The 16,628-nt window shown below is 44.2% G+C and overlaps 2 protein-coding genes, 1 long non-coding RNA gene and 1 other non-coding gene across 14 annotated transcripts in view; 3 read left to right on the top strand and 1 right to left on the bottom strand.

Moving 5' to 3' along the window:
- The first annotated feature begins 1,422 nt into the window (after positions 1 to 1,422).
- LOC138447222 (uncharacterized) lies at positions 1,423 to 4,326 on the top strand. Its single transcript, XR_011259740.1, has 2 exons — positions 1,423 to 1,896; positions 3,871 to 4,326. It is a non-coding gene; the product is annotated as an uncharacterized lncRNA (long non-coding RNA).
- LOC138415549 (Z30 small nucleolar RNA) lies at positions 3,651 to 3,747 on the top strand. Its single transcript, XR_011247303.1, has one exon. It is a non-coding gene; the product is annotated as a Z30 small nucleolar RNA (small nucleolar RNA).
- Positions 4,327 to 4,697: 371 nt separating the features above from the next.
- Positions 4,698 to 8,823, bottom strand: PEX12 (peroxisomal biogenesis factor 12). The gene is made up of 3 exons (XM_069602829.1): positions 8,035 to 8,823; positions 7,179 to 7,732; positions 4,698 to 6,150 (listed from the first exon to the last, which is right to left on the bottom strand). Exons 1-3 carry the CDS (start codon positions 8,158 to 8,160, stop codon positions 5,751 to 5,753), a joined length of 1,080 nt encoding a protein of 359 aa, XP_069458930.1. The 5' UTR covers positions 8,161 to 8,823; the 3' UTR covers positions 4,698 to 5,750.
- Positions 8,824 to 8,850: 27 nt separating this feature from the next.
- Positions 8,851 to 16,628, top strand: part of AP2B1 (adaptor related protein complex 2 subunit beta 1) — a 112,262-nt gene continuing 104,484 nt past the window's right edge. For 2 of the 11 annotated variants that reach the window (XM_069602824.1, XM_069602818.1), the window contains exons 1-2: positions 8,851 to 8,891; positions 13,844 to 14,148. The gene's annotated coding sequence lies outside the window, so the exon portion shown is untranslated. Of the gene's footprint in view, positions 8,892 to 13,843; positions 14,821 to 16,628 lie in introns of those variants that run through there. The other 9 variants (XM_069602828.1, XM_069602822.1, XM_069602825.1 and 6 more) reach the window with 6 other exon arrangements.

The following is a 16,628-nucleotide window of genomic DNA, read 5'->3' as shown; positions in this document are numbered from 1 at the left end:
AGATTTCTCGAGAGGCAGATTAGGCGGTCTGGTATTCCCATCTCTTTCAGAATTTTCCAGTTTATTGTGATCCACACAGTCAAAGGCTTTGGCATACTCAATAAAGCAGAAGTAGATGTTTTTTGGAACTCTCTTGCTTTTTCGATGATCCAGCGGATGTTGGCAATTTGATCTCTGGTTCCTCTGCCTTTTTTAAAACCAGCTTGAACATCAGGATGTTCACGGTTCACGTGTTGCTGAAGCCTGGCTTGGAGAATTTTGAGCATTACTTTACTAGCATGTGAGATGAGTGCAATTGTGCAGTAGTTTCAGCATTCTTTGGCATTGTCTTTCTTTGGGATTGGAATGAAAACTGATCTTTTCCAGTCCTGTGGCCACTGCTGAGTTTTCCAAATTTGCTGGCATATTGAGTGCAGCACTTTCACAGCATCATCTTTCAGGATTTGAAACAGCTCAACTGGAATTCCACCACCTCCACCAGCTTTGTTCGTAGTGATACTTTCTAAGGCCCACTTGATTTCAAATTCCAAGATGTCTGGCTCTAGATTAGTGATCACATCATCATCATTATCTGGGTCGCGAAGATCTTTTTTGTACAGTTCTTCCGTGTATTCTTGCCACCTCTTTTTAATATCTTCTGCTTCTGTTAGGTCCATACCATTTCTGTCCTTTATCGAGCCCATCTTTGCATGAAATGTTCCCTTGGTGTCTCTAATTTTCTTGAAGAGATCTCTAGTCTTTCCCATTCGGTTGTTTTCCTCTCTTTCTTTGCACTGATTGCTGAAGAAGGCTTTCTTATCTCTTCTTGCTATTCTTTGGAACTCTGCATTCAGATGCTTATATCTTTCCTTTCCTCCTTGGCTTTTCGCTTCTCTTCTTTTCACAGCTATTTGTAAGGCTTCCCCAGACAGCCATTTTGCTTTTTGCATTTCTTTTCCATGGGGATGGTCTTGATCCCTGTCTCCCGTGCAAAGGAGAAAACCTTATATCTTGTCTTTCACCCACTGCTGCGTTGGAAGTCTCTCAGAGCTATCTGAGATGCTGCCTCCCGGGCTGCAGTCCTCATTTTGCCCCAAATAGAACTTAACCCACAACTCTCACGTTGTACATCTTTTTTAGCCGACATTCCCAAAAGTCCAGAGCACACACACTCTACAACCCTGCCTCAGATGCCTTTCCCTAGTGAAACAAGGCACTCTAGGTAACAGCCTCTCCTACGTCGGAAATTAAGGAATTAAAGGACTGGCAGAAACTACCTTAAGTCTAACTTCTAACTCAGGCTTCAGAACCCGCCCAGCCACAGAGCGACTGCAAACACGCTTGCGCCCTCTGGCCGGCTCCGTCCCCAAAGTCCGCCTCGCGCTCCGATTGGCTGCTCTCCGCACCAGCCCCGCCTCAAAGCTGGGTGCCACGTGACCCACTGGCCACCGCGTGATTGGTTGTTCGTCTCGCTGGGGTTGCCGGCCCTGCCGCGAGGAGTAGAAGTCTGGAAAGCGGCAAGTGGGTGCCTCTCGAGGGGTACAGCACAGGGTGGGCTCCCGTCAGCCTCAGCAGGCTCGGGCAGGCCTCGTGAGAATGTAGGACGTAAGCGTTTTGGGAGGTTCGGAAAGCGGACTGCAGAGCCCCTTGCCTGCAGCTTTGGTTTGCGTCCTGGCTCCGGCCTTACTCGTGTTTCCCCCACAAGAATGGCTTCCCTCAGTCTTTCCTGAAGTTGGTGAGGTTTGGACGTGTTAGTAGTATTGTTATTTTTCTTCTCATCATTTTGAGAGTCCGCTGCGTGTAAGTATTGGTGGTCCTGCGCAGGGGGCCATGCAGAAAGCCTTGAGTTAGAAGCTGGAGGAAGGAGGGCTTATAGATGCTTGCGGAACGTCCTTAAACCAGCATGAAATGTTGGAGGTAAGGCAGCTTTATAAATTGTGCTGATGCTTTTATAATTTAGGAGCTTAGGGTTTAGTAGGGAGGGTCATTCACTGATTAAATTAAACGCTCGTTTATTGAGCCGCCTTCTGTTGCCCCAGGTTCTCTGCTGAGTGTAATGGTTGCAAAGGCCAGTGAGACCCAGTCCTGGTTCTTCAGGAGCTCTGTCTGTGTGATGGGACTGGTGGATGAGACAAGGAGGTGGAGGATGGGAATGAGTGAATATTTGGCATGTGACGCCTACTATGGTCGGAAGAAGTGCTGTGAGAGTCAGAGGAGGGGGTAACTGAGGGAGTTAGGGACCAGTTAACCGAGAAGGGGTCTTCCCTGATAGCTGAGCTGGTAAAGAATCCGCCTGCAATTTAGGAGACTCCGATTCGATTCCTGGGTCAGGAAGATCCACTGGAGAAAGGAAGGACTACCCCCTCCTGGAGAATTTCATGGACTGTATAGTCCATGAGGTCGCAAATAGTCGGCATGACTGAGCGACTTTCGCTTAACAGAGGTGACATTTGAACAAGGCTTTAGAACTATAATTAGACTTTCTCCAGATTGAAAGGGGCAGGGAAGGCACGCCAGACAGAGAAGTTTACTGAGGAAGAGAACTAGGAAAGTGTGCCCACTGTGAGTGACTGGAGCACACTTGGAGCTCGGCTCAAGTTTCCTGCTTTGAGACAGAGTTATTTAAATTAAGTTTTGTTAGCTCTTTGTTTTTTTTTGTAACACGTACTCCTGCAAAGGCTGGTGGGATCAAGGCTCAAGCCTCTAAAAAGGCACTTTGTTTTTAGTAGTTTCGCTCTCTTTGTGGAGTTTAGTTGCTGAATGGAGAACACAGGCCATATGTAGCTGTCCAGTTTTAACTAGGGAGTATCAGTCTTTATAAGTGGCTGACTGAAGCATGTTGTGTGTCCAAAATTGCTACTTATATATTGACAGTACTCTGCTGAAAAGCTGGGGAGGTTGACATTGTTTGCAAACCACGAGAAAGTGTCACTTAGAATAAATAAAATGTAGTCAACTTTCTCATTCAGAAATTGATTATCCAGGTTGTGAATTACTCAGGCTTTGCATTGTTTCCTTTACCTTGCCCATCCTCTGGAGAAAAATGAAATTAAACCCTATATTTAGCTGGTAATGGAAAAATATAAATCTGGTGACCAGACCTGTTTCGCTTCCAACCCTGTTGTTAATTTGCTATGGACCTTTGTCAAATCATATTCCCCTCGGGTTTTGGACTCTTTAGAAGACTTCTATAAAATTTTTATGGCTAATACTTTTCATCTTTATTGGCAGTAGAATTGTAAGTCAAATTATACGTTAAATGAATTAGAGTTTATAAAGGCTTTTTAGTAGAAAATCTTTCCTGAAGGTTTTCCTTTAGAACTAGACTACAAATCCCTTCACAGACAGTCCCTAAGATTTTATCAGGCATGGTGTTTGGGCTCACTAAAACCAGAAATTATTTTGAACTGTAAATGCTTCTCTATTCTGTATTTTAAAAGCAAACAACAAAAAAAACCACATACCCCAAAACAAAACTTGTTCATGTTAACATTTTGTACAGCAGAGTTGCTTAAGGTGCATAGTGGAAGATGCAATATTGAAAGCCTGTGCTTGAAATTTGTCTGAAAAGAAGCCTTAATTTTTTTTTCCATGGGTAAACCCAAGTTTTCTCTGATGTGAAAATAGGGTTTGGGGCTGCTCTTATGAAATACAAGGAGGTGAAAGCAATGATGCGATGATGAGTGAAGCATAGTCTGACCTGGTATTGCCATTGCTTCAGTGTTGGCTTTGACCAGGGTATGACCCCTTAATCTTCTCTCTGAGCTGATTCTGGTTATGGTTTTTCTACACTGGTATGTTCTAGTCTATTTGGATACTGGCTTTATTATGTGTTAGAGCGTTTCTTTAGTATGCTTTTGTATTACTGATACTTTCATGTTTTCTTTGTAGGTTGAGGTGAAAAAGACAGCTTTGATATCTTCATGGAAGACTGCATTATTTCATCCCTGAATCTGGTTCAGTTCCCTTATTGACTTATTACTGTGTTAAAATGCTTGTTTAGCAGTGATTGTAAAATTAAAGTAATTACCATGTACATGCTCTCTTGGGGCAGACTAAGGGAAAACAGGTGTTCAGCCTGGAAAAATGTTGCTCATTGGATTTCCTATTAAGTCAGTATGTCTTGGGTTTAACTTTGAAACAAATTAAAAAATTTAAGTATCTTAAAATCTGTAGGATATTGTTTCAATATCTGTTACCTTTGTGGTGTCATAAAATGTGCTTTGAATTGCTAAAATGAGTTGTATTAGAAAACACCTGTCTCAGCAGAGGCACTTACAAATCATTTTCATTCTTCCTCTCCTAATAATAATTAAAAAAAATAATAAACCTGTATATTTTCACCAACCTACCAATCCAGTGGCTTGCATTTTTCTACATAGGTAACTTAAGTGTTTCTGTAGAATAAGGTATTTCACGCAAGACTAATTTCTTGCTGTTGGAGTAGAGGATTTCTCTCCAAGTATTGGATTAGCGAAAAAAGCAAAATAATACAAAATGCCTCAAAAAGTCCAAAGTGGTCTAAATGAAAATTTACTGTAAGTACCTCAACTAGGAAATTCCCTGGCGGTCCAGTGCTTAGGCTTTCACTGCCGAAGGTTTTGGTTTGATCCCTGGTCTGGGAACTAAGATCCCACAAGCCTTGAGGTGTGCCCCAAAATAAATAAATACCTCATCTAATCTTTCAGTTTCCACATAATCACGACATGGAACAGCTCTTTGCCAAAAACATTTATTCTTAAAATTTATTTAAGCGTTTCATAGAAACTTCAGTAATAGCCAGAATAATTCATGTCAGTTTAGCAAACTTAACAACAAGCAGAAAGAGCTTATTGAAAGGTGCTTTATGTACACAGTCATAGTTAGGTATTTTACTCCATCTCATTAGTCACTTTGCTTTCACATTGAAATCTTCAGACTATTCTGTATATACATTCAACCTCTGTTTTCCTTTAACCAGTTTCCCAAGGAAGACATGTGTGGTTCACAAAGGGAACTTTAAAAGTTGATAAACCGTAGCAGGTGTTATTTAACCAGAGGGCCACAGCAGATGGGAGGAGCTGTTGTTTTCCTAAAGTGTTTCTAAGTATGTCTATAAAGAGCAAGTCCATATTTCATACTGTTTGCAAGCCAATAAAACCTATTCTTCAGAGGCAGGTTTCCCAGGTGGCTCAGTGGTAAAGAATCTATCTGCCTGCCAAGGCAGGAGCTACAAGAGAGGCAGGTTCGATCCCTGGGTTGGGAAGCTCTCCTAGAGGAGGAAATGGCAATCCATTCCAGTATTTTTGCCAGGATAGTCCCATGGACAGAAGAGCCTTTTGGGCTACAGTCTATGGGATTTCAAAGACTCAGACGTGACTGAGCCACTGAGCACACAAGGATGCACAGAAGCATCCACCCATTTAATGAGGTCTAACCTGGGTTTTCCCTGAGAGCTTCTATACTTCTTGTCCTTTAACAAAGGGGAGAGAAGATCTTCTGTGTCAAGTATTCTCTTTTATCCCTTCCTCTTTGCTGACCCTCACATCCCTTGCCAGTCCTGATTCTCTCTAACCAGTTCAGTCCACTCTAAGTAGGGGTGTCTAGGGAGCAAGCTAAAACGTTAAGATCAATGAGTAAATCCTTTTAAAGAAATCCATGTGGTTGTCTGAAGTTCACACAATTATTAATTGAGAATGAGAAGTATCAAAAATGCTATTTACCCTGCGGAAAACCAGCCCTGTGGCCTTACAGTGCAATCATTTTGTTGTGAGGTAAGGTGCTAATCCCTTTCAGTTCTCAGGGGAGTACAGTTTAATGAGATGCTGTACCTCTGTTGGATAACCTGTGATAGGACAAGCCTGGTGACTCCTCACGTAATTAAACACACAGCGATAACAAAACACATAGCCGGAGGTGGCGAGAACCGTGTCATTCACCCGGTTTTTCCGACACAGTGGGCACACAGTCTTCATTTTGGGTAACAGGGGAGAATCAGAATTGTAGTCTAGGTGTACAGGTGGTGGTGGAGTAGGCACAGCAGTCAGGGTCTTGACGGTTTCTTGGTTTTCTGATGAATACCACCACTCAAGGAACTGCAGGAAGAATACACCCACCGAAAGGCCAGTTGAGAGGGACAAGGCAACACCCCCGACGGCCTTCTTCAGAGCTGACTTTATCTTCTCACCAATGCTGTTTGGAGAATATAACAAGGAGGCAAAAAGAAAGTATTTAGGTATAATCACAGAATGACTAATAGAAACGTAGTTCTTGTATTTTTCATTGGAATCTGATTTAGCTTGGGGATTGAAAATTGTATCCTTAATGGTCCCTTCTAAACAATTCCCTCTTTCTGATTTACAATATTTTAGGAGTATAGGAGCTAAGATTTGTTTTTAATGACTAGAGCTTGTGTTTTGAGAAAGAAATTAGTGAGATTATATAGACTATATAAAATCAACTTGTATATTGATTATATAGATCTTTTGGGGCAGGGGGTGAAGGACAGTAATATCCAGGGAAAAAAAAAAAACTCAGCGGTATTGAGGAATATATTTGAACTTGTAGGAGAACACAAACACTAACTAGAAGTGGGATGTGTGTCCACGTTCAGTCCTGTCCAACTCTTGGTGATCCCATGGACTGTGGCCCACCAGTCTCTGTCCATGGGCCCTTCCAGGCAAGAATACTGGAGTGGGTTGCTATTTCCTACTCCAGAGGATCTTCCCAACCTAGGAACTCAACCCTAGTCTCGGGTATCTCTTGCGGCAGGCAGATTCTTTACCACTAGCACCAAATGGAAGGGGGAGAGCACCACGGTAAGAGCAGTCTTTAGAACTGTATTGATCAGGCTGGAATCTCAGCTCTGCCACCTTCAAGCTATGTGGCCTTGGCAAGGTACTTAACTATTAGAACTTAGTTTCTTCAACTGTTAAATGGTGCTTATGCATTATTTCATTTAGTTGTGGTAAGGATTGAGGTGATATACATAAACATCTATGTACCAGCACAGGGCCTGGTATATAGCAAGTGTGCACAAAAATGTAGGAAGTATGAGGAGGAAAGTTAACAGGATGGCAATCCTTATTTTACAGACACATGAATTTTTTAATGATTTTATGAAGTGACCTCAGAGTGGACTGAGGGAGGTGAATTATGAAATTGGGATCAGATTTTAGGATTTACTAATCAAAGACTTTGGGGAAATGTTAAGGCCTTACCTCCCAGCTGGTAGTTGCATCATGCTGGCCTCAGCTGGTTTGTGCTCCAGAGCTTGTATATCCTGAATTGTAAGCCGACCTAGCCGAACTCCAGCCAGCCTCAGCAGTGGTGAGTGATGTTGAACCTTTCCTAGAATGTATCGAAGCTGCTGTACCAGAAACCAGCCTTCCCAGGCCATGTTAACAAATGGGTAGGCTGCTAGGAAGGCTCTGTAAAATCGTTTCCAGCGGGAAGAAGGGGGATGGATGGAATATTCGTCCTCTTCTCTCAGGCTAGAAACCAGCTTCTCCAGTTTCACTTTCAGATAGGGAAGAAGAACCAGGAACATAACTGATTTCATAAACTGCTTCTTTGGGAGACCAGCACTGGCCAATCTCTGGAGCTTGTGTTGGTCTCCCATTACAATCCTCTTTAAGCCATAAAAGTTTTCAGAAAAGGAGGCGCTGGTTTTCGACAGATAATGCTGCTGGAGCAGAAGATCTAGCAGGGTGAAGATTTCATCAAACCACCTCCAAAAGAAGCCAAAGTGGGCAGGATTTGATTCTGCAAGAACCTACAGCAAAATAAATGAAATTCATTCCATTACAACAGCTACTGTGCCTTGTTATTTATATTTCCTTTTCTCCCCTCTAAAGTCTACATTTTTCTTTCTACACCTTAACCTCCCTGAAGGGCTGGGTATGTAGTGCTCACAACACTCTACACAGAAGAGAGACTCCATAACTGTTAAACCATAGGATATGAATTATATACTAATTGATTATTCCGAAACCGAGGCCAACAAATTCAAATTATTGGTTTGTTTTTTTTTCACCCCAGACATCCCTAAAACTTTCCAGCGAATTAAATCCTTACCTTGACCACATGCTGAAGAGCAGGTCTCACTGCTGACATTAAACTGTCCTGTGCTACCACCTCAAAGATGGATGGCTGGTCATCCACGACAGAGGCAGTTGTGATGTGAGCCCCATGCTCAGCCATAGTTTGGTGTGTGCACTGGATTTTTCTTGTCCACAAGCTCTTTAGTAAGCATGAACTTTTGGGGGGCGCCAGATGGGTGCTCAGTCTCAACGGTAACTTTTATCTCAAAGGACAGCCCCTCAATTTTACTGGAACTGGGCAAAAAAAGACCTCTTCCGGAGGCAAGGTGAGGGGGAGGGTTCGAGTGAAGGGAGGTGAAGGACGAAGTTAACACGGACGTGGGTAGAAATAGTGTGTAAGAGGGGTGACTTGACTAACGCTGCGCCTCACGGGACAAAGCGTGACTACGGGGAAGACAGCATGGCGCTGGGCGCTGGCCTGTCGAGCGGCAGTCCTGGAGGCTGCCAGTCAGGGACTCTAACTCAGGAGGGTTCAAAAGCCAGGCGGATCTGAGGGATCGGATGTGCACCAGTACGGCCAGCCCTCCGCGGCCTGGCTCAGCTGTGGCCTGAGCAGTACCCCCACCGTGATCGTCCTAGCGCGCTGACCCTGGGCGAGGCGCGAGGGACCCTCGACACCGCGATTGAAAGGAGGTCTCCGCTTTATGACAGAATCCGCAGCCGGAAATAGAAGCCGCGGGAGCTTGGAGAGGGCCGGCGGCGGAGAGGCGCTCTAGCCCGGAATGCGGCCCTGGAAACCGGAACTAGGGAACTCTATGACCTCATCGGGACTTCCGCTTCCGCCTCTGCTGAAAGTAAAGGAGGCACTAGAGGCGATCGGCTGGAGGAGAGGTCTCTGCTGATTGGTTTTACTTTTCTTAACTGGGTTTGCGTCGCTGTCTTGTTGGAAAGCCACAGCTCTGATCTCTTTCTGCGGAGACTTTTTGGCAAGGTGTTGGGGGCACTGCGTCGACGTCTGGAGCCTGAGCTCGGCCCGTAGCTGAGGCGTTTGTTCCCTGGGGCGAACCAGATAGGGGCGAGGGACCCAAGGGAATGTGGAGATGGAAGCCTCACTTTGCTTGCGGCGGGGGTCGTGGTTCACTATTATCTGCAGCCTTAGGGAAGGATTTAAAGCGACATAGGCAGAGATAGCGGAGAAGGCAATGGCAACCCACTCCAGTACTCGCCTGGAAAATCCCATGAATGGAGGGGCCTGGTAGGCTGCAGTCCATGGGGTCGCAGGGAGTCGGACACGACTGAGCGACTTCACTTTGACTTTTCGCTTTCATGCATTGGAGAAGGAAATGGCAACCCACTCCAGTATTCTTGCCTGGAGAATCCCAGGGACGTGGGAGCCTGATGGGCTGCCCTCTGTGGGGTCGCACAGAGTCGGACACGACTGAAGCGATTTAGCAGCAGCAGCCACTCCCTGTTTCACTGTTAGTCAGTTAATAGTTCTTTGAGAATATTTTAAAAGTAAACTGACATTATTACAATGAGAAAAAAAGGCAGTCAAATAACAATGTCAATTATTACAGCCAATAAATAATAAACACCTCATCACAAACCCCACTCAGGTTTATGGTATAATGAGATAGGGCACACAAAAATTGATTGTGCTTATGTGAAAAGGTGTTAAGAGCCATCAGATAGGTTAATATGGTGAGATTCATATGGTAATAACAGCTGGGAGAAATGAGGCTGTTCAAACCAGCTTCGACAGAAGCCCTGTATTGGCCTTTGTAACCAAAGGGAAGGTTGTTTCTAACCTCACGTTTATCTCAGCTTCTCTCTGCCAGTTGCTTTCTACTAGAGTGATGTAACCTGGTATCTCCTTGTATCTCATATCAGGACCAGAAGTCCACTGAGAAATTACTACTACTACTAAGTCACTTCAGTCATGTCTGACTTTTGTGCAACCCCATAGATGGCAGCCCACCAGGCTCCGCCGTCCCTGCGATTCTCCAGGCAAGAATACTGGAGTGGGTTGCCATTTCCTTCTCCAATGCATGAAAGGAAAAAGTCAAAGTGAAGTCGCCAGTCGTCTCCAACTCTTAGCAACCCCATGGACTGTAGCCCACCAGGCTCCCCCATCCATGGGATTTTCCAGGCAAAAGTACTGGAGTGGGGTGCCATTGCCTTCTCCACTGAGAAATTAAGTGGACCTCAAACCGTTGAGTACATTTGGGAAAAGTCATAGTCATGGTGAATCTGCCTGAAATGCGGGAGACCTGGGTCAGGAAGGAAGCTACTGGAGAAGGAAATGGCAACCCACTCAGGTATTCTTGCCTGGAAAATTCCATGGACAGAGGAGCCTGGCAGGCTATGGCCATGAGATCGCAAAGAGTCGGGCACGACTGAGCGACTTCACTGGCTCACTCACTACCAAATGGAATAAGAGGGCTAGGAAGAGGGTGGCAGTGGGGGCTGGGAGGGAAGAACCTTTTAGATAGGGTAATCAGGGAGTGCTTTTATGAGATTACAGTTAAAACAAGACCTAAATTATGAGCCAGTCATAACTCAACCCTGTATAGAGTTAGGGAAGACGAATAGGTAGGAGGAGTGGTTATAAAGCCCCTAGGATGGGAAACAACTTCGAGTATTTGAGGGCTGCAAAACCTAGCAAGGAGTGAAATGAAGAGGAACTGACAGACGATAAAATAAAATGTTAGAGAGGTGGACAGGAACCAGAGCACTCCTAAGTCATGAGAAGGAGACTGGCTTTTAGTCAAAGTGTAATGGGAAGCTTTTGAAGGATTTATACACCAGAGTCATGACCAGGTTTATATTTTTGAGATGACCCTGTAATGGTTATGTAGTTAGCTTTACTTTGTGTATGTTTGTCAAGCCTTACATTTGTGATGTATGCTCTTTTTGAAATGTTTGTTATATTTCAAAAAAAGTTAAATATCTGGCTATATGGAAAATGGTTGGAGGAGAGTTGAGTTTTCCAGTAGTTCATATAAGAGGTCATGGTGGATTGGACTAATGAGGTGAACAGAGGGAACTGAACAAAGTTGAGATACTTTTTGAAGGTAGAACTGACAACTTGGAATGAATGTGGCAGTTAAGGGAAAGAGAGAAATCAAGAATGACGCCCAGGTTTCTGGCTAGTAATGTTTGTCAGTGTAATTCATTGAGATAATTGCAATCTTAGCAAATATTTGCACACTCCAAAGGCTTCCCAGGTAGCTCAGTGGGTAAAGAATCTGCCTGCAATGCAGGAGACCCCAGTTGATCCCTCGGTCGGGAAGATCTGGAGAAGGGCATGACAACCCACTCCAGTATTCTTACCTGGAGAAGCCCAAGGACAGATGAGCCTGGGGGGCTACAGTCCATAGGGTTGAAAAGAGTCAGATAGGACTAAAACAACTGAGCTCAAGCACAGCATGGACTACTCAGAACAAGTCCTGGTCAACAACAGGGCCATATATTGCCTCATTCCTCATATATATACTATGTGCAGGCATAGTTAAGTAACTTATGTAGCCTAATTCATGTCATCCTTATAATAATATCATGATTGGATATTACTGTTTCTTTGGCTCAGACGGTTAAGCGTCTGTCTACAATGAGGGAGACCCAGGTTCGATCCCTGGGTCAGGAAGATCCCCTGGAGAAGGAAATGGCAATCCACTCCAGTACTATTGCCTGGAAAATCCCATGGACAGAGGAGCCTGGTAGGCTACAGTCCATGGGGTCGCAAAGAGTCGGACACGACTGAGCGACTTCACTTTCACTTTCCATTTTGTAGATAAGAAAACTAAAGAACAAAAAAACGGGGAAAACTGGGAGAAGGACAGATCTGTTCAGTTCAGTCTCTCGGTCATGTCCGACTGTGACTCCATGGACTGCAGCACTCCAGGCTTCCCTGTCCATCACCAACTCCCGGAGCTTGCTCAAACTCAAGTCCATCGAGTCGGTGATGTTATCCAACCATCTCATCCGCTGTCCCCTTCTCCTGCCTTCAACCTTTCCCAGCATCAGGGTATTTTCCAAGGAGTCAGTTCTTTGCATCAGGTGGCCAAAGTACTGGAGCTTCGGCTTCAGCATCAGTCCTTCCAATGAATGTTCGGGACTGATTTCCCATAGGATTGACTGCAGTCAATCCCTTGGAGTCCAGGGACTCTCAAGCATCTTCTCCAATACCACAATTCAAAAGCAACTATTCTTCAGTGCTCAGCTTTCTTTATAGTTTAAGTGTCACATCCATACATGACTACCGGAGAAGGACAGGGTCTATACAAATTAGGAAAATGAGAAACTTGGAAGTTTTTGAACGGGGGAAGAGGTATGAATCAAAGATTTTTCTGGTGGCATCTTCTTTACAAAATACAACTCTGTCTTCTGTGAATTGTACCTGGAATCAGGTTTGTGTGTGTGTTTTTTTAAAATCCCCACCTTACCCCGTACTTTTATGACTTGGCATATATATAGAATTACTCAAAAGTGTTGTTAGCAATTTGGTGGTGAAGTTTGGGTAATACGTCAAGGCTAGAGATAGGCTTTTTAGGAGTCATATGAGTAGGAAAAATAGTTGAACCCATGGTATTGCTAAAGGGACAGTGTAAAGACAATGTATAAGTATAGAACATAAATCCTTGCTTCTCCCTCAGACACCATCTTGTATCTCTTTTCTTTTCAGTCATACTTTTTTTAAGGAGTTATCTGTTTTCATTCCTTTCCTCCCATTTATCTTCCAACCTCTGCAGCGTGACTTATGCCTTCAATGTCTCTATGAATGGTCTTGGCAATGACATAAAGACCTTTGTGTTGCTAAATTCTTGGACACTTTTTGGCTCCTCCTTTTCTCTATAGCAACTGTTCTTCTTGACCACTCACTCATACATTTAGTCATTCAACAAATTTGGGGGAGGTGGGGGTAGGCCTCAGAGGTACAGTTTTGATATTCAGTTCTATACTTTCATAGAACTCTAAAAACATTCTAAATCATTATGACTGCCTTCTTTTCCTTCTACCTCTCTGACTGCTTCTCAGTCCCCTTTGCATTTTGGTTTCCCAGCTTCTGCCTTAGGCTCTTCACATTCTTCTTTCTTGATTAAAGACTTTTTATTATTTTTACTTAGAGCAGTTTTATGTGGGAAGTTTTAGTTTTGAGGGGAAGATACAGAGATTTCTAGGTCTTGGTTTCTGAAAGGGACTTCTTTCGCGTAAGCAAACTCCTAGGTTTTCCTGGTGGCTCATTGGTAAAGAACTCGCCTGCCAATGCAATAGACACGGGTTCAATCCATGGGTGGGGAAGATCCCTTGGAGAAGGAAATGACAAACCACCCTAGTATCCTTGCCTAGGAAATCACATGGACAGAGGAGCCTGGTGGGCTACAGTCCATGAGGTCACAAGAGTCAGCTGTGACTTAACTAAAACAATTAACAAAGCATACCTATTACATGCTAGGCTTCTTACCAACCTAATCCGGTTTAAGCTTCATAAACTGGTAAGAGTTATTATCATCGTCTTTATTTCACAAGTAAGAAGACTGAAGTTGAAGAGACAAGTAACTTTCCTAGTCACATTCAGGGCAGGGATTCGGATTCAAATGGATTCACACATAGATTTGAGACCGTCTCAACCTTTTTTCCTTGCACCAGTCTCCTCCAGTTCCACTGCCCTTGTATAATCCTGGGCTGGATCACCACTGTCCGTGTATTTTAATTGCCCAAGGAATTAGCTGGGTTTTGTTGTTTTTTAAAGAAAGCAACAGGCATTTCACTGACTCTGTGTAAGTTTTTAGAGAGGTCTTGTGTGAGGAAACAAATCCAGAGGATGTCAGCTTGTTTACTAGATTCTTTCAGATGAATTTCCTCCGAAGCCTAGATCTCAGATCTCTACCCCACCGCGCAAAATTTTTCCGTCTCCAAGGCGACAGAGAGTAGTCCCTCCTTTCCCGTTCTCTCGCGCGTCTGGATGACATCACACGGCGAGGCTCTCTGACGTAAGAGTTTCCTGTCCACCATCTTTGTACCGGGCAAAGTGGGTTTTGCGCAGTGGCTTAGACCTGGAGAAGGAGTCGTGACGTGCAGGAAACCATTACAACATCGCTCGGGCCGTGCTCTCTGGCCGCTGCTGCCACCCCCGCCCTTGCCTACGGTGAGTTGTAGGCGGCTACCTCTGGGGTGTGTCCCTTTTTGATGGGGATGGGGGATCCCCAGACTTGGTTGGAGACAGGCGGAGGAGAGGAAATCCGAGGACCGTGACCGTTGAAGATGGAGTGAGCCGTCGGGTGTGACCGTTGTGAGGAAGAGGGTTGGAGAAAAGGACTCCACCGCTGGGGCGGGGCGAGGGAATCCTCGGGGTGGGAATTGGGGGGTACTGGGGGAAAGATATGTTCGAAGTCGGGGGGTTAAGAGGGTCAGAGGCCAGGGGTGTGGCTGGCGGAGACCGGAGGCCGAGGAGAGAACCTTGCTTCTTCCCGGTTTGGCGTCGTTCTCTGAGAGGCTAGGTAGGACATGCTCAGCTCAGGAAAGGGAAAAGGGGTTCCCCAGAGCTTTGCTCCTAGATGGGTAAACCTCGCCGTCGCCCGTCATTTGAGGTTAAGAGACGCCTCTCTGCTTCGTAATGGAGGAACATAGCCGTAGAATTTTTACCACCTCGGGAAAGAAGAGGAATTCCTGACTCCGAAGAAAGGGAAGAAAAACCCAGAGAATTGACCCGATATGAGAGAGGGGGAAGCTCTTGAGAGTAAATGTTAGCCCGGAGTTTTTTCTTCGGGGTCTTAGAAGGAACGGTCTGGTTTGAGAAAGGCTGTGGATTAAGACAGAGGTAAAGAAACTGGAACTTCCTGTTAATTCCATTTTTTTTTTTAAATCCAAAGAGTTTATTCATGCTGTTAGTTTTTAACAGCACTCTTCTATTTGGGGGCAGACTTTTTTTTAAACTCCATTATGAAGCGGTGTGAATAAAGTGTGGCTGCTTCATTAAACTTTTCACTTTTAAAGGTTTTAAAAATGCCAAAACACTGTTAACAATCCTTGTAGTTTAAAGAGAAAGTAAAAAAAAAACGCCGTAAGTTTAGAAAAGATAGAATGACCAAGAAAGTGGTCTCAGTGAGGAACAATTTAAATTATTAATCACCTTCCTGGTATACTTGTGTTGCTTAGCTTCAGGGTACACTTACAAAGTAATAATAGAAAGCAGCAGATGAAGGAGATGCAGCTGTACAAGAAAACGTGTAACACTTTGCCAGTGGTGACTAAGCCTGGTGGGAACGTGAGAACTGTTTACAGGTATTTGACAGTTTAAACTCCCAAAGAAGCCGAAAGTAGAGGGTGTTCTGCAGATAGCTTCACTGAAAGCTGGATGGTAAAATTAGTATAAAGCTAACATTCTGTGAGGGCTTCCCTGGTGGCTCACCTGCAGTAGGCGAGGGTTTGGTCCCTGGCTTGGGAAGATCCCCTGCAGAAGGCAATGGCTGTCCACCGCAGTGTCCCTTCCTGGGAAATCCTATGGACAGAGAAACCTAGCAGGCTTCAGTCCATGGAGCTGCAAAACAGTAGAATGTGACTTAACCACTAAACAACATTCTGTGACTTAAGAGACTCAAGAAAACCTGGTTCTTCCATCTTTTTTTCTCCTTTAAACACACCTGTATTTTTAGTCAGTTCTGTTACTCAGTCGTGTCTGACTCTTTGCCACCCCATAGACTGCAGCACTCCAGGCCTCCCTGTCCATCACCATCTCCTGAAGTTTACTCAAACTCATGTCCGTTGAGTCAGTGATGCCATCCAGCTATCTCATCCTCTGTTGTCCCCTTCTCCTGCCTTCAGTCTTTCCCAGCATCAGGGTCTTTTCCAGTGAGTCAGCTCTTTGCATCAGGTGGCCAAAGTATTGGAGTTTCAGCTTCACCATCAGTCCTTCTAGTGAATGTTCAGGACTAATCTCCTTTAGAATGGACTGGTTGGATCTCCTTGTAGTTCAAGCGACTCTCAAGAGTCTTCTCCAACACCACAATTCAAAAGCATCAATTCTTCCGTGCTCAGCTTTCTACCTGTGTTTTAAAATATTACATTTAAGGCACAGTTCTGAATCAAGCTGAACAAGTAACAAATTAGGAAGGACACATTTTCTTTTCTTCCTTCCTTCTCTCTCTCCAGGCATAAGTTTTCCAGAGTTTATTTCAATTAAGAATTGGATGTAAAACTTAAAGACCTTTTTTCTTACTGTATGCAGAGTACTTTGTAGTTAAATGGGAATGATAGGTATGTCTGTTGTAGTGAGTTATCTGTTGTAATTTTGTATGCAATAAATGATACATGAAGATGTGTTATTGAAATGTGTAATTAGCACTTCTCATCCTTATGCTTGTAATGAAAGATTACTAAAATGACCTGTCCACTTTATAATTTGGTTTAATTCTGTTCACTTTTTCCCTACGGGCACCAGCTGTGTAAAATCCAACTTCACGTGAAGAGAGTGGATTTAGTGGCCTCACCAACTCTAAATTAGCTGCTATTTCCCAGAGAGCCATTTGGAGTTAAGACCCCTATTAATTTTTTTCTGGCCTTATTCTCTTTAGGGGCACCAGAAGGAAGGAGGAATAGTTGAGAAGGGAAAACTGTCACAGCCTATAT

Source organism: Ovis canadensis, chromosome 11 (genome assembly GCF_042477335.2).
Source record: "Ovis canadensis isolate MfBH-ARS-UI-01 breed Bighorn chromosome 11, ARS-UI_OviCan_v2, whole genome shotgun sequence".
Taxonomy (NCBI): domain Eukaryota; kingdom Metazoa; phylum Chordata; class Mammalia; order Artiodactyla; family Bovidae; genus Ovis; species Ovis canadensis.
The sequence above is the reverse complement of the archived record's forward strand: the minus strand, read 5'-3'. Positions and strand labels throughout refer to the sequence as shown.

What these genes read in the sequence shown, in the direction of transcription:
- PEX12 (XM_069602829.1), bottom strand. Translation starts at nt 8,160, where the DNA reads ATGGCTGAGCATGGGGCTCACATCACAACTGCCTCTGTCGTGGATGAC. An exon ending in CTCTTCAGCATGTGGTCAAG is followed by an intron (nt 7,733 to 8,034) that starts GTAAGGATTTAA and finishes ATTTTGCTGTAG; the next exon opens with GTTCTTGCAGAATCAAATCC. An exon ending in ATGCAACTACCAGCTGGGAG is followed by an intron (nt 6,151 to 7,178) that starts GTAAGGCCTTAA and finishes TTCTCCAAACAG; the next exon opens with CATTGGTGAGAAGATAAAGT.